The sequence below is a fragment of the Zeus faber genome, assembly GCF_960531495.2.
Source record: "Zeus faber genome assembly, chromosome: 2".
In the NCBI taxonomy this organism is placed as follows: domain Eukaryota; kingdom Metazoa; phylum Chordata; class Actinopteri; order Zeiformes; family Zeidae; genus Zeus; species Zeus faber.
In genome coordinates, this window is record NC_137189.1 from 9,791,816 (window position 1) to 9,818,184 (window position 26,369).

At 40.9% G+C, this 26,369-nt stretch overlaps 1 protein-coding gene across 4 annotated transcripts in view; it reads left to right on the forward strand.

Annotated features, from left to right (window-relative positions):
* The window catches only part of ppp2r5cb (protein phosphatase 2, regulatory subunit B', gamma b), a gene marked incomplete at its 5' end in the record, with an annotated part of 48,233 nt that extends 22,762 nt beyond the window's left edge, over window positions 1-25,471 (forward strand). For 3 of the 4 annotated variants that reach the window (XM_079996967.1, XM_079996968.1, XM_079996969.1), the window contains 12 exons: window positions 1,745-1,944; window positions 10,129-10,239; window positions 10,356-10,448; window positions 10,574-10,704; window positions 10,845-10,904; window positions 12,205-12,313; window positions 12,414-12,467; window positions 13,433-13,731; window positions 15,469-15,570; window positions 16,639-16,711; window positions 22,638-22,754; window positions 24,891-25,471. In XM_079996967.1, the coding sequence (XP_079853093.1) occupies window positions 1,745-1,944; window positions 10,129-10,239; window positions 10,356-10,448; window positions 10,574-10,704; window positions 10,845-10,904; window positions 12,205-12,313; window positions 12,414-12,467; window positions 13,433-13,731; window positions 15,469-15,570; window positions 16,639-16,711; window positions 22,638-22,754; window positions 24,891-25,025 (1,484 nt within the window). In that variant the 3' untranslated portion in view covers window positions 25,026-25,471. The remainder of the gene's footprint in view (window positions 1-1,744; window positions 1,945-10,128; window positions 10,240-10,355; window positions 10,449-10,573; window positions 10,705-10,844; window positions 10,905-12,204; window positions 12,314-12,413; window positions 12,468-13,432; window positions 13,732-15,468; window positions 15,571-16,638; window positions 16,712-22,637; window positions 22,755-24,890) is intronic. The other variant, XM_079996970.1, reaches the window with a different exon arrangement.
* Between the last annotated feature and the right edge of the window lie 898 nt (window positions 25,472-26,369).

The window sequence follows — 26,369 nt, forward strand, 5'->3', positions numbered from 1 at the left end:
TCTTCCGCCTACTTAATACATACAACACACAATTATTTTTTTTTTTTTTTATTTTTTTTTTGTTTGTTTTGTTTTAAAGAAAGACAGCAGAATTATTTTTAAAATACTTACATTTCCCTTGTCTACAGTTTCTTCGTGGATAGTTGGTAAATATTCCCCTTTCTTTTGAAAGATTTGTGCTGGTCTGAAATAACAGGGCAGTTCTCAGCGGTGCTTGTTATTCTCCGGCCATGTGTGGAGATGAAGGCTGGTTCTAATTCGAATCAAGCCCCACTTTACGTAGGAAGGCGCTGAAAATCTGAATGGCTTGTTGAATCACAAGTTTTCTGACTGAGGCAGCCTACATAAAACTGACTGGGTTGTCTTATTTCACAGTTTGTGTGTTAGTATTATAATAGGTCCCCTTTAAATGGGATCAACGTTTGGCTAGAAACCTTCTTCTCCGCCATCCATTCTCCTTCTCCTGAAAAACCAAACCCTCAGTGTTTGACAGCAAGTTTTGCATCCATCTTCTCTCGTGATTTCCCAACTTCTTGCAGATGTGTAGTCTGCAAGAATGTGAATTGTTTATACAGAGGTGTATTGTGTATTGTATTGTGTATTGTTTATTATTATTTATTTTTTATGTATGCTCCCAATTTATTTCTTGCGGTGTATTGTTTATTTGTAGGTTTATTTTATTGTTTTTATTCATTTTGGGGTTTGTATTTATTGTTTAGCTCATATTAAATTTTTTTGGTTTATTGTTAAATTTGAGATTTGCTGATCAGTCACAACATTAAAACCACTAACAGTGGAAGTGAATAACATTGCTCGTCTCGTTCCATGGCACCTGTCAAGGGGTGGGATATATTAGGCAGCAAGTGAACTGTCAGTTCTTGAAGTTGATGTGTTGGAAGCAGGAACAATGGGCAAGAGTAAGGATCTGAGTGACTTTGACAAGGACCAAATTGTGATGGCTAGACGACTGGGTCAGAGCATCTCCAAAACAGCAGGTCTTGTGGGGTGTTCCCGTCAGCAGTGGTTAGTACCGACCAAATGTTGTCCAAGGAAGGACAACCGCTGAACCAGGGGCGCCCAAGGCTCATTTATGCGTGTTGGGAGCGAAGGCTAGCCTGTCTGGTCCGATCCCAGAGAAGAGCTACTGTAGCACAAATTCCAGAAAAGTTAATGCTGCTATGATAGAAAGGTGTCAGAACACACAGTGCATTGCAGCTTGCTGTGTATGTGGCTGCGTAGCTGCAGACCAGTAAGAGTGCCCATACTGACCCCTGTCCCCTGCAAAAAGCGCCTACAGTGGGCATATGAGCGGCAGAACTGGACCATGGAGCAATGGAAGAAGGGTGGCCTGGTCTGATGAATCATGTTTTCTTCTACATCATGTGGATGGCCAGGGTTAGGGTCCGATCGGATGGAGCATTTGTGTGTTGTGCTCGGAAAAACAACCCAATCCATGGGGGCCCGACCTTGCAACTTCCAGGACTTAAAGGATCTGCTGCTAACGTCTTGGTGCCAGAAACTACAGGACACCTTTAGAGGTCTTGTAGAGTCCATGCCTCTACGGGTCAGAGCTGTTTTGGTGGCACGAGGGAGAGCTACACAACAGTAGTGGTTATTGGTGGCGGTTTTAATGTTGTGGCTGATCGGTGAATATTGTCAATGCAGATTTCAAGTATTACTTTATTTTTGCCTATTTTTGATGACAAATAAGGTATCTTATCTGTCCATCTTCCTATCTATCTAGATGTCCCCCCCGCGGAGCAGGAGAAACTCTTCATCCAGAAGCTGCGGCAGTGCTGCGTCCTCTTCGACTTCGTCTCGGACCCACTGAGTGACCTGAAATGGAAGGAGGTGAAGCGGGCGGCGCTGAGCGAGATGGTGGAATACATCACCCACAACAGAAACGTCATCACCGAGCCCATCTACCCCGAGGTGGTGCACGTGGTGAGTGACCTGACATCCAGACATGTGCGTTACGAAACCTGATGATCCAGCCATATTAAGCTCTGTTGATGTTTGACATCGATGGACTAAATATCGGATTCATGAAGATAGATGGATTGATCGATACTTTATTCATCCCCAGAGGGGAATTGCAGTGTCACAGCAGCTCACATAAAAAAAACAGAATAATGCTAAGAATAGAAAAGAAAAATAATGACGACATGCAATAAACCCAAGAATTAGCTGAAAAATAATCTAAAAATAATGTTAACAATGAAAAATGAAATCTATTGCAATCTACAATAACCTAATGATAAACAACAAATATAAACAAACAGTTCCAAAAAGCAATAAAATAAACAATAAATGACAAAAACATTTGCAAGATATAGTAAACCTGAACAAACAACAAAATGTGGCAAACATATGAGCCTAATGATAACCAATAAATATAAACAAAATCCACAAAACCACTATAAAACATTTCACTGCATGTATGAAAGTATGTATGTGATGAATAAACCTCTTGAATCTAAAATAAACCTGGACAGGAATGATCTGGCAATATACCACAAAAAAATCAGCAATATGCAATAAACATACAAATAACCTTGAAATAATCCTAAAAGACCCAATATTTAGTATTTTTATGTCGATTGGACTGACAAATTGCCCAAGTAGTTTTAAGGAAGAGGGGAAGGGATGTTGGAGCACAGAAGAAAAATAATAATAAACAAATAAATCACTTCTAGGTTGTTGAAATGGAGTTCTGGTTATGGATCAAACATATTATCCACTAAAATGACGACATTGTATTGCGTTTTAGCTCCAGTGTTCTTGTAATGAAAACATTGTTCGTGTTCATTCGACCTTAAGCACAGTATCACAATTTACAGGATATATGTTTTCTATTGTGCAGCTCTTGGACTTGGCTGCAACTAGATTAATACCTTTTTTTTATCGTTTTTAGATTGCAGTAATCTCTTCTTTGTTCTATGTTGGGGTTAAGGTTGAATCTGTGAATTGAATGGCAGCGTTATTACATACTAAACCTCTTCCATAACAAAAAGATTATCATTTCATTGAATCTGGAAAAACATAACGGTCAGCTGTATACAGAACAAGAAGATAGACATCGATTTTATCGTTACCGGGCTTATTTTGGCACCATGATATCAAAATAATGTCCCATAGTTGTAAAATGTTTCCCCTATAGGCACCTATATGACCGCCCCTGCTGGAATCATTATGTTATGTTATATTATTTTTCCCTATGGCCGCTTCATATCCAGCTCAATTCACACACCTGTGAGTAAAGCATATAAACGGAAAAACTTTGCGCGTGCCTTATAATGTCAGCACAATGATTATAACCACAATTACCGGGTAGATGTCAACAATGAAGCAAGCAATGCTGATCACGGATTCAGGAGTCCTGCAATTTCACGAGTATCGCACAGTAGCGTTACAGCAAATGCAATTTGATAGGAATACGCAAGGAAGGATATATCTGTGACATAAACAATTTTTGGAAGAATTCTCTTGATTTGTTTCTGTAAAAGTATTCCTAAAGATAGTAGGTATTCCACATTCTTCCTCCTGAAGGAGGGCCACAGTGACTTGTGAAAGCTGTCAATCTCAAAGACAACTGACAGATTCCCTCACCCGCCCACTCTCTCCTTCTTATCATCTTCTTCCTTCTTTTTTTTTTTTTTTTTTTTTACTTTGGAACAAAAACTAATTTCGATGGGATTCCTTTAAAGTAATGTCATCACACGCGCAAAAAATACATTTCACTGCTACAACTCCATCCTATGGGGAACACTGTAGTCGTTTTTTACTTTGTGAGATGGTCTTCAGAAAATAACATCTTCTAGCCACCATTAAAGGCCACCTCCGGCCAATTTCCCATTCTGCTTTTCCCACCTCTAGTTTGCATCCAAAGAAAAAACAGCGTAACATTAGCATCACCATGGCAGCCGGTGATAGAAGAAACTGGTTTACTACAACGCTAGGATACTTGCTTGTGTTCATTACCAAAGTATAGCCAAAGAGATCTTAGCTTCCACTCAAATGAAAATTTTGCGGCATATGATAAATAAAAGAGCAAGACGCTTCTAATGCGTTTCCAGGAAACGCCTCCCGTGCTAAGTCACAAAATCTTGGAGGTCCCCACTCAGCATGGCACCACCCCTGAGACATAATTTGCATCACACGCCCTCACACTTGGGGCATGTATAATACTAGCTTGAACCCTGGGCCACACCAGAAGCGACACGTTAGCATTGGAAAAGAGCTTTAGATATGCTGCCATTTTAATCAATATGGAAAGTTCACACCAAGCAGAAGCAAAAGCCCCATGCCGCGTGGCTCCTCAACCCCTTGTGTTTTTTTATGCCTCGGCTCTATTTTTCCGGGTGCAAAGCGTAAACTGGAGTGTAAATTCCTATTGAAGTCCATTCAAAAGATGTATTCAGTGAAAATATTTAATTACCAAGCCTGATATGCATCAACCACACATAAAATCGTTGATGCGCGTTCCTAAAGTGGATTACTGAGTTATACATTTAAAATGATCAAGTAATACATTTCCTCCCAAAACAAATTAACCTCACTCCAACAGCAAAACAAATATCACACCCAGGAATAGACTTTAAATTTTACTTCGACTTGGGAAGTAGTCGTATTAATGTTATTGGTTTGGCATACCGTACCTGTCGGCAACATGGAGGACATTGGAAGGGGCGTGGTGGCCTTGCTGCTTGGAGTCGTGTGGGCTCTTGTCAAACTGACTTGTCAAGCAATAGATTTGCCGTAGAGAAATCTGTCAGTTTATTTATAAGGCATTATTAAGCTATTAATGTTTTATCAGATGTAATAGACTTTACAAGTAAAAGTATACACTCACTGGCCACTTACTTAGGTACACCTGTTCAATTGCTTCTTAACACAAATAGCTAATTAGCCAATCACATGGCAGCAACTCATTGCATTTAGGCATGTAGACATGCTGAGGATGACTTGCTGAGGTTCAAACCGAGCATCAGAATGGGGAACAAAGGGGATTTTAGTGACTTTGAACGTGGCATGGTTGTTGGTGCCAGACGGGCTGGTCTCAGTATTTTAGAAACTGCTGACCTACTGGGATTTTCACGCACAACCATCTCAAGGGTTTACAGAGAATGGTCCGAAAAAGAGAAAATACCCAGTGAGCGGCAGTTGTGTGGACGAAAATGCCTTGTTAATGTCAGAGGTCAGAGGAGAATGGGCAGACTGATGAGAGACGATAGAAAGGCAACAGTAACTCAAATAACCACCCATTACAACCAAGGTGTGCAGAATACCATCTCTGAACGCACAACACGTGGAACCTTGAAGCAGATGGGCTACAGCAGCAGAAGACCACACCGGGTGCCACTCCTGTCAGCTAAGAACAGGAAACTGAGGCTACAATTGGCACAGGCTCACCAAAAATAAACAATAGAAGATTGAAAAAACAAACAAAAAAAAAAAACGTTGCCTGGTCTGAGTCTCTATTTCAGCTGCGACATTCAAATGGTAGGGTCAGAATTTGGTGTAAACATGAAAGCATGGATCCATCCTGCCTTGTATCAACGTTTCAGGCTGGTGGTGGTGGTATAATGGTGTGGGGGATATTTTCTTGGCTCACTTTGGGCCCCTTAGTACCAATTGAGCATCGTTAAAACACCACAGCATACCTGAGTATTGTTGCTGACCATGTCCATCCCTTTATGAGCACAGTGCAGCCATCTTCTGATGGCTACTTCCAGCAGGATAATGCATCATGTCACAAAGCTCAAATCATCTCAATCATCTGGTTTCTTGAACATGACAATGAGTTCACTGTACTCCAATGGCCTCCACAGTCACCAGATCTCAATCCAATAGAGCACTTTTAGGATGCGGTGGAATGGGAGATTGGCATCATGGATGTGCAGCCGACAAATCTGCAGCAACTGCGTGATGTTATCATGTCAATATAGACCAAAATCTCTGAGGAATATTTCCAACACCTTGTTGAATCTATGCCATGAAGAATTAAGGCAGTTCTGAAGGCTAATGGGGGTCCAACCCGGTACTAGCATGCTGTACCTAATAAAGTAGCCGTGAGTGTATATGTACAAGTATATATCCATTGCATGTTTTCTTCATTTAATAATCAAATCACAAATAACTAAAAAAATAATTAGATAACTTTATTTCAGAAACAGCTCAATAAATACATGTGTATTGGAAATGTCCTGCATCCTCCTCTGATTAATGGGACGAACCTGCCAACCTGCCAGCGCTGCCACCTTCTCCCTCGGACCCACGAATAAGAAGCGGCACCGCCTTCCTCCGGTCAATAGCCACGAAGTATTTGTAGATTACTCATTCCAGCGATAAAACGCATTGTATTGTGAATGAATCCAACTACGTTAATAATCAGACGCCAAATGCGAATGAAATTAAAAGTAACGGGTTGAAATTAAAGCAAAGATTCACTTACCTATTGAAAGTTGAGAAACTTCACAATTTGAAGTTTAAAGTCTCGAATGCTGCTTAGACTAGCGGGTCTTAGACGGATGAAGACGGACCTAGAAGAAATAAACAAATCGTCAAATGACGGCGCCTCTTTGGCGTTGATGGCGTGTCACTGACGATGTCGCTTCCAGTGTGGCCCAGGGGTTAGTCTCATTTTTGCTTGTGACAGTCACAGGAGACTCGCATGTAGAAATGGCCCCGGTTTCAACCTAACGATTGACAGTATGTTTCTGTTTTTGACATACCAATTGTCATGTCGGTCTCATGTTACAGAGGCCTTTCTGCCGTTTTGGATAAAGGTACAATTTATGAAGTTTATTAAAATTGAAAAATAAATACAAGCGTATGTAACATTTTTTCATCCATAGCAACTCTGCCTAATCGTATATATTTTTTAATTCCGCTGCTTGTTTTTTTTTTGTTTTTTTGTTTTTTTTTCTTTGCAAGTCTGGTTAGAGCTGTCACAAATCGCCTGATTGCAATTATTTGCGTGGGTCGCACTTTTTGTAAAATCGTTCTATTCCACAATCAGGCTTTCATATGAATAAGCCAATGTTTGCCATGAATGAAGTCTACAGTCTACCTGAATTTTACGTTTTAATTTGCAATGCCAATAAATGTCCCTTCTGCAGTAGGTTGCCAGCCAAGACATGTTACACTTTTATAAGTTTTCATGCCGCTATTACATGGCATGAAATCAACTAAAATGTCATGATCGTGATTCGTGACTGCTCTATCTGCAGCCTTGGTTAAACCGCGTATTTATCAGTATTTTATTGAAATTGGTGTCATTTAGGTCGAGGCCTAGATGTAATATGGACGCTGCCATGTTTGCGTTCACTCCCCCAAATTAAAAAACCCTTTTGATGTTTATCAAAGCCCTGCATCAATGCCACATGGTTCGTTGCAGCTGAACAAGGTGCAAATTTCTCCCCATTCTTGTCCTCGTTTGATCAGCGCAGGAGAAAATGCATGGGTGCCGCCGCATCAGCATTCAAATAAACTCCCTCATCGCTTCTGACCACTTAGCGACAAGCACTCTGATGTCTGCGGACGGCTTTGATCTTCAAAGTGCAGAGGTTGACACATCAAATTGCTTTTTTAAAATAAAGGTATAAAGGGTGTATTCTTGTCTGGGCAATATGGCGTTACAATATTGGTATTGATATGAGACTAGATATTAACTTATTATAGATATTCACAACTCCTTACCTTAGAGGCCCCACCCCTCCCCCACCACATTGATGACTCTTTCAAACCTGGAGAGGGACGTCAACAGGCTTTTCAAGGGGCAGAACCCCTGCAAAAGCAGTCAGACCAGACTCTCCAACCACTCTGAACACCTCTGCCTTAAACACAATAATCCTAGCTCTTCTGCAGGACAAGCTCTGTCAGCTGAGCGTGCCTGACTCCACCTGCAGGTGGATCTCAGACTTTCTGTCTGACAGGAAGCAGCACGTGAAGCTGGGTAAACATTTCTCTGTCTCCCAGACCATCAGCACCGGTTCCCCTCAAGGCTGCGTTCTTTCTCCTCTGCTCTTCTCCCTGTACACCTACAGCTGCACCTTCAGTCACCAGTCTGTCAAGCTCCTGAAATTTGCGGACGACACCACCCTCATTGGGCTCATCTCTGGTGGGGATGAGTCCGCCTACAGGTTGGAGCTTGACCATCTGGTGACTTGGTGCAGCCACAACAACCTGGAGCTCAGTGCTGTGAAAACAGTGGAGATGGTTGTGGACTTCAGGAAGAACGCGGCCCTACTCACCGCCATCACCCTGTGTGACTCCCCAGTCGACTCTGTGGAGTCCTGCCGCTTCCTGGGAACCATCATTTCCCAGGACCTCAAGTGGGAGCTGAACATCAGCTCCATCGTCAAGAAAGCCCAGCAGAGGACGTACTTCTGCTGGCAGCTGAGGAAGTTCAACCTGCCTGAGACGATGACGGTGCACTTCAACACCTCCATCATTGAGTCCATTCTCGCCTCCTCCATCACCATCTGGTACGCTGCTGCAACCACCAAGGACAAGGGCAGACTGCAGCATGTCATTTGCTCTGCTGAGAAGGTGATGGGCTGCAATCTACCATCTCTCCAGGACCTGTACGCCTCCAGGACCCTGAGGCGTGCAGGTAAGATTGTGGCTGACCCCTCCCACCCCAGACACAAACTATTTGAAACACTTCCCTCTGGCAGGAGGCTGCAGTCCAACAAGGCCAAAACCTCTCGCCACAAGAACAGTTTCTTACCATCTGCAACTGGCCTCATCAACAAGGCATTGGACCCCCCCCCCCCATAGACACTACACGGTCCTGTACACCCTAAATTGAATGGGTATGTCAATGCTTTACATTAACGCATATTCCTTATTCTTCTGGATTCTTATCCGTGAACATTGCACATACTGTTACACTTTCAGATGAAACATTGGCACATTCCTGCACAAACTGTACAGCTTTATTTAAAAAATAAATAAATAAAACAGCCTTATTTTACATTCTTATACTGTATATTTTACTTATTTAACATTTATGTTTCTTGTATGCACCGTACACAAAGACAAATTCCTTGTATGTTTAAACTTATTTGGCAATAAAGACGATTCTGATATTTTCTGGGATTTTGGTTATCGTGATATAGTTAAGTCTGCTTCACAGTACAGTAATGATATTTTATATACTTCATAGACTGTTCTAGTTGCTTGGTCATAATATCCACGTAACTAATGATTGTTGCTCAAGTATTTCTTATTAAAGAACCAATAGTCATCCCCAGAATATCCTCAAATTATCAATATTGAGGTATTCAGCAAAAAATATTGTGATATTTCATTTTGTCAATGTCGCCCAGCCCTAGTAAAAATCATGACTACCTTTTTTATATTGGAAACCTCTTGAATATTAGAAAAACACTTCTCTTTTCTCAGGGTTGGAGGAAACTGCTTTTAGTCGATAGGTAAACATTTTGTTTATAACTGTCTCTCACCCTCTAGGGCTCTAGGAGAATCTCTTAGGTAAGATGAGAATGTTCTGATAAATGGTGCGGCGATGCATGCAACTACCTGGCTGCTTGGCGTGAAAGATGTAGAGAAAACATCTTTGTGATTGTTCATGTAACTATACTGTTCATGGGGTGGGTGGAATTTGCACAATTTCAAGCACTGTTTGTATTTGACACTACAACTCTGAAAGATCACAACTTCCTCTCCTTCAAATGGAGATTCCAATATGAAGTGATATTTTTTTGCTGGATGGATATATGGTCAAAATTGCTGTTTCCAAATGACTCCTCCTGTGTGGTTACCATCATATAAAAATACACGTTATTATTATTGCCTTTGGGTCACAGTCACTGGAATTATGGCATTTTATGATCTTTATATTATGATTTTCTAACGCAAACCATTTTACAACTCTGATGAAAAAGTGACTTGTTTTTTGCTTGACTTATCTCTAATTTAAGAATATGCTGCATCTTCTTTCATTCAGTTACCAGTAGACACCAGTGGTATATTCAACAATCACGTTCTTAATAGACAAATTTGCTTTTACTAAAGGGAATTGGTGGAACAATGATAAATTTCCAGCCTTATTTCTAGAATATTCTGCCCATTGAACTGACCTGTCTTTCTCTTCTTCCCCAGTTTGCTGTCAACATGTTCAGGGCTTTGCCGCCATCGTCCAACCCCACGGGCGCCGAATTCGACCCAGAGGAAGACGAGCCCACGCTCGAGGCCGCATGGCCGCACCTACAGGTACAGATAACTAAGAGCCTAATTTATTACACTAATGATATATCTTGCTTGATAGTTAGAATCACCACAATTTCTCTGTTTCTTTATATAATGTATTCTCTTCCCTTTTTCCACAGCTCGTATATGAATTCTTTCTTCGGTTTCTGGAGTCCCCAGACTTTCAACCAAATATAGCCAAAAAGTATATTGACCAGAAATTTGTCATGCAGGTGAGCTGCTTGTTATTGTGTTTTTACAATCAAATATATGTGCATACAGCCCAAAAGTCTACATTGTGCTAAAGGCATTAACCTAGTTGGTTTTTTTTATCTTGCTTTCTTGTTGGGTGAATCAGCTATTAGAACTGTTTGACAGCGAGGACCCCAGGGAAAGAGACTTTTTAAAAACCACTCTCCACCGCATCTATGGAAAGTTCCTGGGCCTGCGAGCGTACATCAGGAAGCAGATCAACAACATATTTTATAGGTGAGTCATCAGATGAGGCCGATGCATTAGCGGCACTTGCTTTTTCTATTTTTGTGAACACTAATGGAGTCCTTCCTGAATGAAAGTGTCACTCTGACAGATCCATGTGATTATTGCTGTGGTTTGGTGTTGTTTTTCAGATTCATTTATGAGACTGAACATCATAATGGAATAGCAGAGTTACTGGAAATATTAGGCAGGTAAGACCGCATGGAACATATTTCATATCATATCGCTGCTCTTGCTCTTAAAGGATAGCATTGCCATTTTTCCAAATTCCAATCGCTGTTCACTGGGTGGCAACGTGCCAGGTGTTGCCCCATGGACCCCATGCTGCCCTTTTTATCAGGATTGTTTTCTTTAAGCCCGAATGGGTATCGAGGAAGCAGATTGTCTGGGAAAGATATATTCATGAGGATCTCCTCATGAAACTCGCACCTGCGATGTGTCACAGCTGCTCCGCTGTTTTTTTTTTGTTTTTTTTTTTGGGGTTTTGTTTTTTTTGCTCCTTTCCCTCAAAGTCTCTGTACTGGACTGTAGAGCGGGGAAGTGAAATCCGATCACCAGTGGTTACTTGACAGCTCTGTGCAGAGAGGGGGACTGCCTCCGCCCCCTCTCTCCTCTTCCCCTCTCCGCTCCAGTTTCAGAACACAGTAAGGAGGAGGGGAGTAGGAGGGGAGAGAAAGGAGGCTCTAGAAGACCTTAGATCACTCTAGATTGGGAGTGGTCTCCCTCTCCATGCGTAATTTGTTGCCGTGATCTCCGTCCACTGCTCTTCTCCATCCCTTTCAATAATACATTAGGAACATTGTGTTTTTTATTTTAGATGTATTTTATTTGACTCTTGTTTTATTTTACTTTTTATTTCCCTCTGAAACGAAAAAGGCAGAACCGTGCATAATGGGGCACCCAACCCCCCTTTGTAAAATATATGGTGAGTTTATTAACTGGTGGGAAAATATCCTCACCCTGGCATCCCTAGCTCTTTGACAATATCATGAGGAGATTTCAGGCTTAAACATTTGCCCCATTTGCCTACATTTATGTGAGAAGTGAGTGGTAAGTGGTAAGTTTCAGAATAGCGTCAGCGTACACAGAGGTTGTGCTATGAACGGAAACAACATTTTAATAAGGTCTAGGTTGAACTTGAACGTTTCCTTTTAAATTTGGATTCTGTGAACTGAACTTTAAAGCAGAGTGCCAAATTAGGCTTTAAGCTCATTGCCAGTGTTGACTTGCAGAACTTTATAAAAAGGCACCAGGAACGTTAATGGAGCTGAGGCATTTTTTGTATTCTGTGTCTCATATCTTGTCTTAGAAGCATTACAGTTACAAAACAACAGAGGAATTTAGGAAATGTTATTGAGTTATTGTTTCCCAAGTACAGTCATATCTTCTGATTTGGAACAATGGAAAAACAAAATGGCGAAGATGACCTACTTTGGCCAAATAGCACTGGTATTTTCCATCATGACCACCTTTTCCTTTTGTCCCTTGCAGCATAATCAATGGATTTGCATTACCACTAAAAGAAGAGCACAAGATTTTCCTGTTGAAAGTACTACTTCCATTGCACAAAGTCAAGTCTCTTAGCGTCTATCACCCACAGGTGAATATTAATTTCATTTCCAAGCACCCTTTAAATCTATCAAATAACACGCTGTTATTTAACAAAATTCATGAACGCATGTCCATTGTTTCTCCACCAGCTCGCCTATTGTGTGGTACAGTTTCTTGAAAAGGATAGCACTCTTACAGAACCGGTAAGATTTAAGTAGCGGCAAACTAATTCCTCCATGAATACAGTGTTGACTCTTGTATGCACTAGCATGTGTTAGCGTTAGGCCAGTCATAAAAGGAATTCTGGTTTGACATCAGTGTCATTTAGGGTTTGAAACCTTCCATTATTTACCATTTATATTGCCCTTGGTGACTGCGTTGACATTTTAACATTTTTTCCCGATCTTTCTTGTATTGCAAATTCCCCAAAGTCATATTCCTTATATGGTTAAAATAAGTTAAAGTTTCACCACAATCATTGTTAGGCACTTGTTACGAGTTGTTTTTGAAGTTTTGGAAAATGAATTACTTTTAGGAGACATTTCATGTATTTGGCCTTTAACATTAGGTCAGTAATTAAAATCTAGTGAGTTTAATTTGAAACAGTATTGTAAAAGTTGCCAATCTCATCCAAGTATAATGTTGATATTCAGCCCATAAAATTTCACATTCTACCTTAAGCTGTGACTCGCTTGGATGTCTTGGCGCTTGTTACTGCCTGAAATCCTAATTATATTTATTTGAATTATGCAACATGTCATTTAAAATGGAACTTTCAAAATGCACACAATACCTGAGAGCAGGTGGTACTAAACTGCATAACTCATGCCCAGTAAGACTCCATCATTATTCAATCAGGCCGAAATCCATCTGAAGATGGGATCTTAGCAGGAAGTCAAATAGAAAAATCATCTGTTTAATTGAGAAATATATTTGAGCAAACTTTAGAATGACTTGATATACTAATTATTTGGAAACATATTGTCTGTGGAATATGAATGTTGTTTAAATTGTGAAAATTACATTTTGATTAAAATATTTAAGTTGTGCATTTTTTAAATATAATTAAGAGTTTATTTTATGCCATCTAACAGCCCAAATCATTGGAGTAACTCAGTAAGAGTCTAAATCTCTTCGTATAAACTCTGGTGTGCTGTGTGTGCTGCAGACGGTGATAGCACTGCTGAAGTACTGGCCCAAGACGCATAGTCCCAAGGAGGTGATGTTCCTCAATGAGCTGGAGGAGATCTTGGACGTCATCGAGCCGTCCGAGTTTGTCAAGGTGATGGAGCCTCTATTCCGGCAACTCGCCAAGTGCGTGTCCAGCCCGCACTTCCAGGTGGCCGAGCGGGCGCTCTACTACTGGAACAACGAGTACATCATGAGCCTGATCAGCGACAATGCCGCCAGGATCCTGCCCATCATGTTCCCAGCGCTCTACCGTAACTCCAAGACGCACTGGAACAAGTGAGGCTCTCTGGGTTCTCTGGGCTTGTTGTTATTGTCCAGTGTTTTTTTTTTATTTTTAATCTACACGTCTTTCGGGCCTAAAGTATCTGAAACATGACAGCGGCAGTACGCAGAGACATTCTTGAGGTCTCGTAAGAATTGGGACGTTTCAGATGTCTTGTAGTTTGAGTTTGATCAATATCAATCTAAATTTGGAGCAGAAACTTGTGAAAAACACGTCGTAATTTCATTAGTTTCAGGAGCGTGCCACTTTGACATCGTCATCTGAAGTTATTTAAGTCCAATCTATGTCTTCCTTTATATTCCTTTCCACTCTTTGTTTATATTGCGGATACTTCCAAATACATGGAGTGTCAATGCAAAAAAGTCACAATTACCAGAGATGTGGACTTGAGTCAGTGTTTTGCAACTTGACATGACGGGAAATAAATTACTTGAGACACCACTTGGACTTGATAGTAAAATACTTGTGACTTTACTTGAGACATGATGACTAGAATGGCTTGTTTCTGTTCACTTTCATTCACTGAAACTTGAACTAAAACGCGATCGGCAAACAAAAAGGTACTTTGGTTCGGCTCGCAAGTCTCCATCATCATGTTGTCACGGCTTGGTAGCAGGCAGCCAAATGTTGTAGTAATCCATGAATGATGTGAGTAAGCGATCTGCGTTCATTAGGAAACTTGGAAAACAAATTTGTTTCAGAAGTGATGATGCGTTCATTGGAACTCTGAAAAAAACGAGTTCCTAGATACAGACCAAATATGGCAGACGTCCCCCATAGATGTCCGCGGTCGACGGAAACACGTGACCTTTAGCACTTTTATTGCGTCCTCTGTTAACCTCCTAAATTAACCCAGCTTTTCTGTTAAAATGAACAGACATCCTTTTTGTTTGGGGTCAAATTGACCCCAGCAATTTAAAGCTACATAAAATGTCTGTAAATCAAAGTTGTACCCAAGTTTACGCTCCAGAACATCAGCAAGGAACACATGGCACTCAATCATGGAAAAAACACCAATAAAGTATATTAAAACTCAATAAAACTGTGTTTCAAGTATGGGCCTGCCAACGTCCAGGATAAGGCCAGACTCAACAGGTCCTCAGAGCAGGGAGGATCATTGGCTGTGACCTGCCCACCCTTCAGGACCTCTATACTTCCAGGTTAAGAAGAAGGGCGAAAAAGATTACCGGTTACCATTGTCTGGGAAAAACTATTTCCTCATTAACCTGGATTGATGCATTGAGTCAGATGTCTGTACACAGAACACACAAAAATATATTCCGTGTTTGTGTCTTCACACATGGATTTCACTTGCAGCCCCAGAGCAACGGGTCCAAATCGTGTTTAATCCGTTTGAATAGAACCATTTTGTTGGGACACCGTAAGGCAGGACTCTGTGGACTACAGGTAGTGGACAACCGCCTTCTCATTTTTAGGATAAAGTAATAACACACAAGTGTATCAGCTTTTATTAGTAATTCTACATGTCACCAGGGCTTGGAAAACTTGCATCACTGCGTCATTACATCAGCCGATGCTGCATTCAATGCAAACTCGTTTTAGACGTAATGTTCATGTAAAGACCAGCAACAGCACAAACTGATGCTACGTTTCATGGGAACTTGAAAATTTGTAATTGGTGGCAATATTGGAATTGTAAGTATTGCTGCCTGCAGCTCTAATCCATTATTATTAGTATTGTTCTCATTGTTCTTATTCTTTAATTTTAGGACAATCCACGGGCTGATCTACAACGCTCTGAAGCTCTTCATGGAGATGAACCAGAAGTTGTTTGACGACTGCACGCAGCAGTTCAGAGCGGAGATAAGCAAGTAAGAGCCAATATGGACTGATGATCAAATCAGTACAATAATTGGTGGGAATACGCCGCAAATACTATATTAATTTAGGTATCTATTTATTCACTTTGTATATTAGCTTAGTTTATTGTAAAATGGTGGAACACACAAGATCAAGTTCAAGAGATTATTTGTCACATACATATACATATGGTCATACATATATGCAGTGAAATATCATAAAACCTGTTGTTTACAGACTAAGCTCTAAAAATACTAAAATGTGCATAATCGATACGGGGTGCTCATGCAGGCGGGCTCAAGGGGTGGCGCCACGAGCGATTCTAGGTTCTATAATTTTATAATGGAATAAATTGTTGTATTAAATATACATTTAAATCCTCCTGAATGAAACTTACCTTAACTTACCTTCAGTACTTACCTCACAGAGAAGAAGTCCTGGCATGTCATAAAGCATAGAAGTCCTGACGTGTCACAAAGCTTAAAATGGCTCAAATTAATCCAAAATGTATACTCCAGCACTTCATTTCCTCACTACTCCTTCTATTGTCACGTTTAAAATTACAAAACGTTATACAAAAGACTTTACAAAGACGTTACAAAGATATTGCTAAGTATTACGAATGTTGTGGACAAGTGCTTGTTATCCTGCAATCCAAAAAGTATGCCATTTCAAATTAAGTGCATACAGCAATCACTTGTTATAAATTGTATTTTTTCAAAGTAGAGAACCCTCCTCAACTCACAACCTTAAAACGATTCCGCCACATGCGACAATAATGTTAAGTGAACAGGAAGTTGGGGCCGAGTTATTTGTTCGCGTGATATGATTTTATCAATGCAATGATGTCAGTACCATATTTTATTAACTCAGTAGCTGATTATAAACCACCAAGTTTTGTTTTTTTTCCACCTCTTACGATCAAAGCTTAAAGTTATTCTTTAATAACTATTTCTGGAGCATACAAAGAGAGACCTAACAAACATGACGTAAAGGAAACTCATTGTTTCTAAGTACTTACATTATGCGTTATTGTCGTTTTGTTTATTGTTTTTATTTCACTGTTGTCATTTTGTCAGAGAGAAAGCCAAGTGGAAAGAGAGGGAAGAGGCGTGGTTGAAGATTGAGAATCTCGCAAAGTCAAACCCACAGGTGAGCACAGAGCTTTTCACTTCCAGCCTCAAACATCCGTTCAATGAATGAAACAGGTGTCCACAGCTCTTCTCCACAAATCACTCCCGAGACTTGATTCATCCTGGTACAAAAGGTTCACGATACAGATCTATATCGATATTTTATTCAAAACGAGAATCAAAACTACTGTAGTTCAGTTTCTTGTATATGTGACAAAAATATTTAATGGAACAAATTCACTCTTATTCAGAAATGTAATATTTTTTATTAAACATCACTGGACTGAAATTGTGTGTAACTTTTTATTAAAACAAATCAATCAAATTAAAAAAATGAAATAACTGAATTTAAGAAAAGAATCGCATACAAACAAATTCAACTTGTATCTCAAATAAACATAAAAATAAATGAATTTAAATGAATACATTGGTGACTGACACCTAAGAGTAGAAGTGCATTTGATTTAAGTGGGAAATTATTTCATTATTTTTTTATTTATATTTTATTTGTTTTTATATATCATATACATATATAATATTATATGAGTGCATAGGGGATAAGCCATAACATTAAAACCACCACTAATATTGTGTAGTTCCCCTCATGCTGCCAAAACAGCTCTGACCCGTTGAGGCATGGACTCCACAAGACCTCTGAAGGTGTCCTGTGGTATCTGGCACCAAGACGTTAGCAGCAGATCCTTTAAGTCCTGTAAACTGCGAGGTGGGGCCTCTATGGAGCGGCCTCGTTGTTCCAGCACATCCCACAAATGCTCCATCGGTTCGGACCCTAACCCCCGGCCATCCAATATTCAAGAGGTTTTTTCATCATACTTATACATTCATACATATATACAGTGAAATGTCTTAAAATGTCACATTATATAGAAGAAAACTCTTGATTCATCAGACCATGCCGCCTTCCATTGCGCCATGGTCCAGTTCTTATGCTCACATGCCCAAGTGTAGGTAGGATGTTCTCATCTTCTGCGACATTCAAAACTTGAAAAAAATCACTGGAACAAAGCAGAAGCTGATGCGGACAAGTTTTATTGTGTATCATAAGTACAGACACAGCAACGAAACTCGGGAGTTGGTTTTGCGAAACCAGAACTGATTTATCCCTTTGTTCTCATATCTTTTATAGTCGTGGCGAGGGGTTTGCTCGTTTACATATCTCGCCTCTTTTTATGTGAAGAAATAATCAGAAATATATTTTGAGCCAATCGTAGTCTTGTTTCTTCGTTTAGCTGTTCTCTAATGTCGCTTCTCAGCTAGCCAATCACAGCCTTCATAGCTACAACCCTCCTTCTTTTGACGATGGCGTTCATTTGTAGTTTTCTATAGGGTGCCAAAGACTGATATATGCTGACTGTTCAGTTTAGGGCTTGTCTCTTACATGACCTCGGGAGATGGTGTCCTCTGTGGCTCCATCTGGTGGTTTACAGAGTGTACTATTTTTCAAATTAATTTTTAAAGGATAGTTTCATATTAAGTTTGGTATTAAATTGGGTTGTTCTTGCATCGATTTTTGTAAAAAAAAATAAAACATGAGGATTTTCATGTGGGATGACTAGATTTAATCATAAAAGGTTACTAAATAAACGACAACGTTCCCCCCTTTGTGACTTCTACAGTCACATTCTAATGAAATAAAATGGTTATGTTGGATAACGTAAGGATTGTAGATGGTAGCAATGGACATGCAGGATATAATGTAGGCAAACACGCATAGTGAGCTTATAATCAAATTACTGTATGAACATACAAAACTATCAAATGCAACAATCGATGTGAGTATAAATGCATAAACCAAAATGTGAGTATAAGAAACAAAATCATAACACGACTGTGGTGAGTATAGGTAGCAAAATCTGTTAGCAAAACAACTTTGATACACTGCCCCTGTGAGGATCAGTGAGGTTTGTGAGAAACACTGGTGAGGGGTTTGTTGTGTATAAACAATGGAATGGTCATATTTGGTTATCAGAAAAAAATATCTATGCGATAATATTTTGTGATGGAGAAAATAAGCAAAACAATCTTTTACATGGCATAAACATAAAAAGATTACCAAATGACAACTTTCAGATAACAACAACCTCAATAAAATCGGTCCACAAGAAACCAGTTATCTGTGATGAAGTATTGGCGGTGAGGTTTACAAAGTTCCCCTATGCAGCCGCTGAGTTTGGGATTGATTTAGGGTAGAGATCTGCTGGCCCAGATTATCATTGACAAGCATGAGTCTGGCTACTTGATCTTTGTGTAATGCCAGTTGCTCGAGGCGAGCCCTAGCTCTGAGGCTGGACCTCAGTCCTTGGTTCCGCCGTTGCCCCCTGACATGTATTTTACGTGGGAGGATGGCTGCAGCTGGTGTGATCCTGGCCAGAAGGGACCAGAAAACTACCAAAGACATAGCTGCCACTGTGGCGGGTCAAGCAGAGAACGGGTCTACTGTGGTTTCTGAGTCCTCCTGTGGGGAGTTGTTTGGAGGGGCGGCATCAGATGGGGGCTGGATGATGGGTCGGAGGAGTAGTCCATGTGGACTGGAGTTTCAGAGGCGAGGGGAGTTGGCCATGCGTGGGGTACGGTGGTCTCCTCGTAGTGGTGGGGGGGGCAGTTGTAGCCGTCTGCCTTATCGATCACATCTCTGGTCGTGTAGTGTCCTTCAAGTTGGACGGGTGGGGTTGCTTTAACCTGGGCTTAAACACTTGGGTGAGAGACACACATCATGACAACATTGTTTGGTCTAGGTCCACGATTTAAAAGTGGAGTGCATGGAATAATTCTGTGATTCCCAAACAGATATGCTAAAAAGCATAGCACCTAAAGTAAATGTGTGCACCCTAGTGGAACAACAGAATTATATTATCACAATGTTTAATATGTAGGGGATAATGTCCATAGAATATTTAGTCAGAATAGTTAGTTAGAGAATCAGAGCTTCTAAACAAGGTGTCACTTGTGCAAATCAAGCAGATATTTTTAAAGCTATGACTTGTTAATGACAAGAGTGTGGCAAACTGTTTCTGAGATAATCACCTCCAAAGTTTTACCCACACCAGGGTGGGCAAAGCCTCATGGCTAATTAACATACTGCTGAATGGGCCAATCACAAACAGCTCAACAACATAACTAATTTTGTTTTTAAAAAGGTTTTTATTTATTAGTAAGAATATACATGTTTTATAAAAGTGGAATTAATTTGGAGTTTAAAAGTACAGACAATACAACAAAATCTATCAATATGAGTCGGAAATCTGAAAATCCACCACCAACCTCAACGGACTTCCGGCTTCGCGTGGACCATAACGATACGGAGAAGAACGTTTTCACAGACAAGTGAGACCGAAACACCCCCTGCTGCACTTTAACTGTCTGTTTACGGAAGTGACGTAGGTGCGTGATACAAAAGGGATCTTCTTCTTCGCCGTTTGGCAACAGTGGCTCCGTGTGTGTAAAAGTTGTATGATTTAAAGGTTGAATTCTATCAAAACAGTTTCACATTGAAGGACGAATGATCTTTACCTGGATGCTCGCTTTAAAGGAAACCATCGATCGGCGTTGTTCAGCGATTTTCTGCGTCTCAGGAAGTGAACTGTGTTTCCCCATGTAATCTAACGGGAATATTTAACTCCACGGTTTAACATTTTTCTTCTATTTATAAATCAAACCTGGTTTTGAAAATTTGTTGAGATAAAAAAAAAACACAAAGGAACACGAATCTGGAAAGATCTCATTTTCCTTCAAAAGAGTTTTTTTTTTTTTTTTTTTTTTTTTTTTTAATTTATTAATTTATTGCAAAGCGATGTCACAAAAACATAATTAGTAGAGGTGTGGGTCCTGATTGGCCTCACAATTCGATTACGATTGTCAGTGACTCTTGATGCATCTCAATGTATCGCGCCAGGGGGAGGCTGAACCCGGCGGCGAACACCGGGGATGCCGTCCGGACCGGCTGCTGGTCCGGACGGCAATCCCTGCCTCAAGTGTCCCGTATCAGACAGATGGAACTTAGACTCCTTTCTTTCCATGGTTTCTCATTATCCTCCATCATTATTTTTCCTGCTGCTCTCATCATTTGTTGGTGGTGCTTTCCCTCTTGTCTGAACCAACTTAACACTTCCCTTTCTTTAGCTCTTTTCCCAGCCCTTTTGTCACCCGTGTCTTTGGCTTTGTGATGTTTTATGTAAGTCTCCATCTTGTTACAACACGCCATATCAAAGGTGCCCTCTTTTGGCCACCGTGGGATTCTGTCATGCCATTATTTCATGCAGTTTAGAATTTTGGTTTTTTTGATCCGGATGGTGCTTTATGATAAGTTCTGCTGGGGACCCTCTCCCCCTGCCGTGCGCCGACCCCTCTTTGCTGCCCCCTTGGCCCGCACCCATATCTCTGCCGTGCGCTGCTTGATATGGACCTAAGTTTTCCTGGTTCCTCGTTTAGCTTCCCTGTTTAATTAAAACAATTACTGTCCTATTGTTTTGTTTTTTTTTTGACTCAGTGATTCCGTTTTTTTAAATGTATTCCCTCCCACCCATACGTGTGGGACTGACGGTGATACCTGGCCGTGGATTTGGAGTCCACCTGCTGCTGCCCTTTAAAGCAAACCCTTTCGATATGTCAGTGGCTGTCGAATCTCGGATTGTCGCTCCTTATTTTATTTTTAACTATTTATTAACCTTAGCAATTATTTACTTATAGATGTATATATCTATATCCCCTTTAGTACTATTATTTTATCTATCTATCTATCTATCTATCTATCTATCTATCTATCTATCTATCTATCTATCTATCTATCTATCTATCTATCTATCTATCTATCTATCTATCTATCTATCTATTTAATTCAGTCATGCAATGCCTGCCTCTAGGAAGCGTTTTGGGAAGTATTTGCCCAGATTTTAGATTTCTGAGCCGTGATCTTTGCCCATGCTTCGCGCTTTACTCGTCTCTGTGTACATGCTTAAACCGAATAGTGTGCGTGTGTGTGCTCATCCTTTGACGAGGAAAAGAAAATGTGTTCGTTCTGATTCTAGTCAGGCAAAAATGTGTGTGTCCTGCTCATACGGCCCCCCCTTTTTTAAGCAGCAGCTGCTGTACTACAGTCCCCAGTGTGAGCCAAATCACAGGCACACAATCTTATTTTACAGTTTATAGTAGCTATATTTACAGGCGTTTATACACAATTTTCCGTTTAGGTCATAGACACGTAAGTTATTGTACAGTTTATAATGGCAATGTTTGCAGCGTTTATGTACAGTTCCTTGGCCAAGTGTCACATGTACCACCTACCTTAACATTGTTGCAGACCAAGTATACCCCTTCATGGCAACTGTATTCCCTGATTGCAGTTGCCTCTTTCAGCAGGGTAACGCACCCTGGCATACTGAAAAATCTGTTCAGGAATGGTTTGAGGAACATGACAAATAGTTGATGATGTTGACTTGGCCTCCAAATTCCAATGCGATGGAGCATCTGTGGGATGTGCTGGAACAAGTCTGATCCATGGGGCCCCACCTCACAACTTACAGGACTTAAAGGATCTGCTGCTAAGGTCTTGGTGCCAGATACCACAAGACACCTTCAGAGAGGTGTGTGTGGTGTGTGGTGTGTGTGTGTTCGTCTCAGCATCAAGCATCTCATTGCCCATCACTGTCTCGTTCCCGCAGTCTGTCAGTATTCACTACACTAGCGTTCACAATCGCCTTACATACATTTTCCAGTTTTTATTGAAATTTACCCGTTAAAAGAAATATATATATTTTTTTATATATTATTATTTTTATTAGCCTTTTTTAAATTTTATTTTATTTTATTTTTTTTAAACCCAGCCAGATTGTCAACAAGTACAGGTTTAAATAAGACTTAGCGTAGATTAGTTTAGACATTTAACGCCGTATAACGTGGTCCCTCCTTTCATCACTGTCCCCTCCCAGTTCCTGTCATACTTAGAGCCCACAGGCCGGGGGAGTCCCATGGACATGGAGACAGACTGTCCACTGCTGGACGATGTGCACATGTTAAAGAGAACTGTAGAGGAGGAGGCCACGCAGGTAAGGGGTTATTGGGTACAACATTATGAAAGTATAGGACATTAAAAGGGTCGCCCAGGTTCACCTTTTCCCCTCATTTATTTGAATTTTTTTCCCCTTTCTATATTTTCACCTGTGCAGAGTTTATCTCACAGACCTAGTATGAAGAATAAACTTCAACAATGTGATGACAGTGAGAAACTGTTCTTAAATACAACTACTTCAACATCGCCTTTATTCCACTTTTGGTTTTTTATTCTGCATTAGGGCTGTAACGATATAATCTGTTCATGGTTCGATACAGTAACAATATTTCTAACCAAGTTTGAATGGAAACAAATTATGACTATATATGATTCCTTCCTTATTCCTTTGGTATAATATAAACTATAAATGTACAAATTATGCGAACTATTTCAAGTGTAACTTATAACCTTAAACTTGCAATGTATTCTGTGTTCCTCTCATGTAGTTTTAAGTGAAAATAATACTTGTCTTGATAATTCCAGTTCCAATGGGCTCCCTTGTATCTTTCAAAAAAATCTTTGAATTATATCTTCTAAAAACAATTTAATAATTAATACTTTTTTTGGGGGGGGGGGTTTGGTTGGTGTCAACCCTATGGTTTCAGTTTCTGTGTCAATAGGTGTTTTTGCTCTGCAGGAACCTTTTCATAGTTCTATGAACTTTTTGGAGGAACCGTCCCCTTTTTTATTTGTGTCCGCGCTGCAGGGACTACAAATGTTCATAGTTCTTAGAACTCTGTTCTTGAGGGACTTTATTAGCTCCAACTCCAGGGCAGGGACTAACCGGCACAAGAGGAACCATCAGTGACGTAAGTGAACGGTGATTGGTCCAGACATGAATCCAAAGTCCCTTGCTGGTCCCTTGGACTGAGGACCGTCCGGTCGAGTCGCTTCGCTCTCGGTGTGGACCAGCCTACGTACACATCGTAAAATATAACCAATAAAAAAATATATTTTTTTTTGTGGAAGTCTTTATTTCATTTATTTTATTTTACAATGTTAACTGAATGAATTAACGTCCCTTAATTCCCTGTGCAGTGTTCTGATGCGAGCCCGTGCCTTACGAAAGTCGGAACAAACTTTTAAATTGCGTCTTGTAGATCCAGCTTGTTTCTTGCCTCAAATCTGTTCAGAAACCGATTTTAGTGGACTGATAAGTTGAAATCAATGAAAGTTACGGAGTAAATACAACACGGAACTCACGTTAAACCCCATTGGCTGAAATCACTTCAGTGTCACCTAAGAGTTCCAGTGCAGTGCAAATACAACCAGAAAAAAATCCCTTGATGGTATTAAGTTATTCCGGTGACCTCCGCAGTTCCTAGGTCCCCTCAGGGAGTCCCCACAACTGTTGGGTGCGAAGACGCCTTATGGTGTCAACCTTGATGAGATTGAGATGAGATTGATCAAACATTGATGGTGAAACACTCTGTGGTTGGATTTAAGATAAAACTTTACCAACACTACAACATGAAATTCTGAGATTTGAGGTGATGGTGAAACTGGGTTTCAGCTGAACTACCGCTTGTTTTTTTGTTTGTTTTAATTAACTCTTTCCCCATCTCTTTTGTGTGTCTGGTTGTTCTAATTTGGCAATTGGTTGCACGTTCAAAAGTCTGATTTGATTGTCCAGTTTGCACACAGAGCGGAAAGCAATAACTCCTTAATATACATTGCTTTGCTTATTTTGAGAATAAGAATAAAAACAATGCCAACAACTGTGTCCAAATAATCCAGCAGCCTCCTGATCTGGAAGCTGTGTGGGTGGGTGTGTGTGGGCGTTTGCTGGAGCAATGTCCATTTTTTTTCCAATTCTTTTCACGCTTAATCTCTTATTAACGCCAAACCTTCGACACAGATTCTAAAGTGTTTATTTCTAAAATGATTATTTCTACAACCAGAGGGGTAGAAAAATGTGCAAATTGTCCAAATAATAGTTAATAATAAATGGCTGGTTCAGGGGTTCTTCACGGCTGAAATGTTTGGTTGTTATCTATTCTTATTATGAATGAATGTAGAATCCTGATCGTGACCCATCTCGTCCATATCAGATTGAGTCGATATCAAATGGTGAGATCCTGCCCAATCTCCAGCCCTGTGCCTGACTGACCTCTAACCCGATCTCCCTCAGATCCAGAAGGACCAGCGTCGGGACCGTCCGTTGATGCGGAGGAAATCGGAGCTTCCCCAGGACATCTCCACTGTCAAGGCCCTGGAGACGCACCGGCGGGCGGAGGACATGTTGACCACACACGACGGACACTAAACCCATGCCCACCACACCACCAGACGCCCCCACCCCCTGGACCACCAGAGAACCAGCAGCATCCACCGAGCCGAGGAACCACGGGGCCCTCGGACAGCACAACGAGGGAAACGATAAGACCCCCAGATTGTCTCCGGCCGAGGGGAGTCTTGAGCTCTGTTTCCCTGGAACTTCTGTTGGGGGGCGCACGGTGCTGTGCCCGGACGGACCTCCCTGTAGTCGTAGTCTGCTGGACTCCTCTTGCATGACCAGAGCACACACTGTGTCCATGCCCCAAGATAGTTCCCCTTCCTTCTCGTCCCTCTTTTTAAACTTTTTTTTTTATTTTGTCTTTGTTTTTGAGGCGTGCCCTGCTGCCTCCTTCTGGTCATTTCTCTCAGGTGTTCTGTTCTGTCTTTCTTTCTCTTGCCTCCTCTCTATAGATGTCAGGTGCTTGTAGATGTCAATATAAGCCCACAATGTGTAACCTCTCCAGAGGATTTCATTAGTCTTATTACAAAAAATTACCAATTCAGCCATTTCTTAAAATCATTTGGAGCCCCACAAATGGTGTTGACGATCCTAATATCCTTCTCCCAACCTTGGTGCGGAAAGCTGAACAAGCGTAAGCGCTCTGTACGTACGAGCTGGACAGTTGTTTTCCGGAGGCTCTCCTATTCATAGGTATTTGTGTTGTTTGGGACTGGCCACTAGAGAGCGCTGACGTCTCGTACTGAAAATCAACACTGCTTTTTTTTTTTTTTTTTTTTTTCTTCTTCTTTTTCTTTTGGCGGCCGCGTCAGTCAGAATTCAGAGCTACCGGTCCAGGTTCTTCCATCCATCCTCTGTTCTGTTCCTGTGTGGAAGTGAAATGTGATGCTAACGTCACTCTTTTTAACTTTTAGTGGGTTTTGTCCATCCTTTTTTTTTTTTTTAAGGGGGGGTGTGTGTGTGTGTGTGTGTGTGTGAAACAATGCTCTGAAGGCTTATCTCTCTAATAGTTGTTTGGATCCAGTTTGTTTTCTTATTCCAGATTGGTCTATTGGTCTGGCTCAGGCACCGTTTGCCGCCTGCCACACAAAAGGAGAGTTGTCGAGAGCCACGCACTGCGTCTGGAATCGGATCCGATTAAACCCCCCCCACCCCAAATTAGTCCAATACTACCCTTGACGTCGCTGTCGTTTTGTTTCTTTTCTCACGTGCGGACATAGAGGCTCCTACAAGGTTGATGAGCAGAGTTGTTGTTGGGAGGGGTACTTTTACGCCCATCGCTTTAGTATTTTCTACTCTGCAAAATCTCCCTCCATTTTGATCTTTCTGAACGGCTTGTAACAAGTGAGACCGGAGCACAAGCCTTTCCGTTCA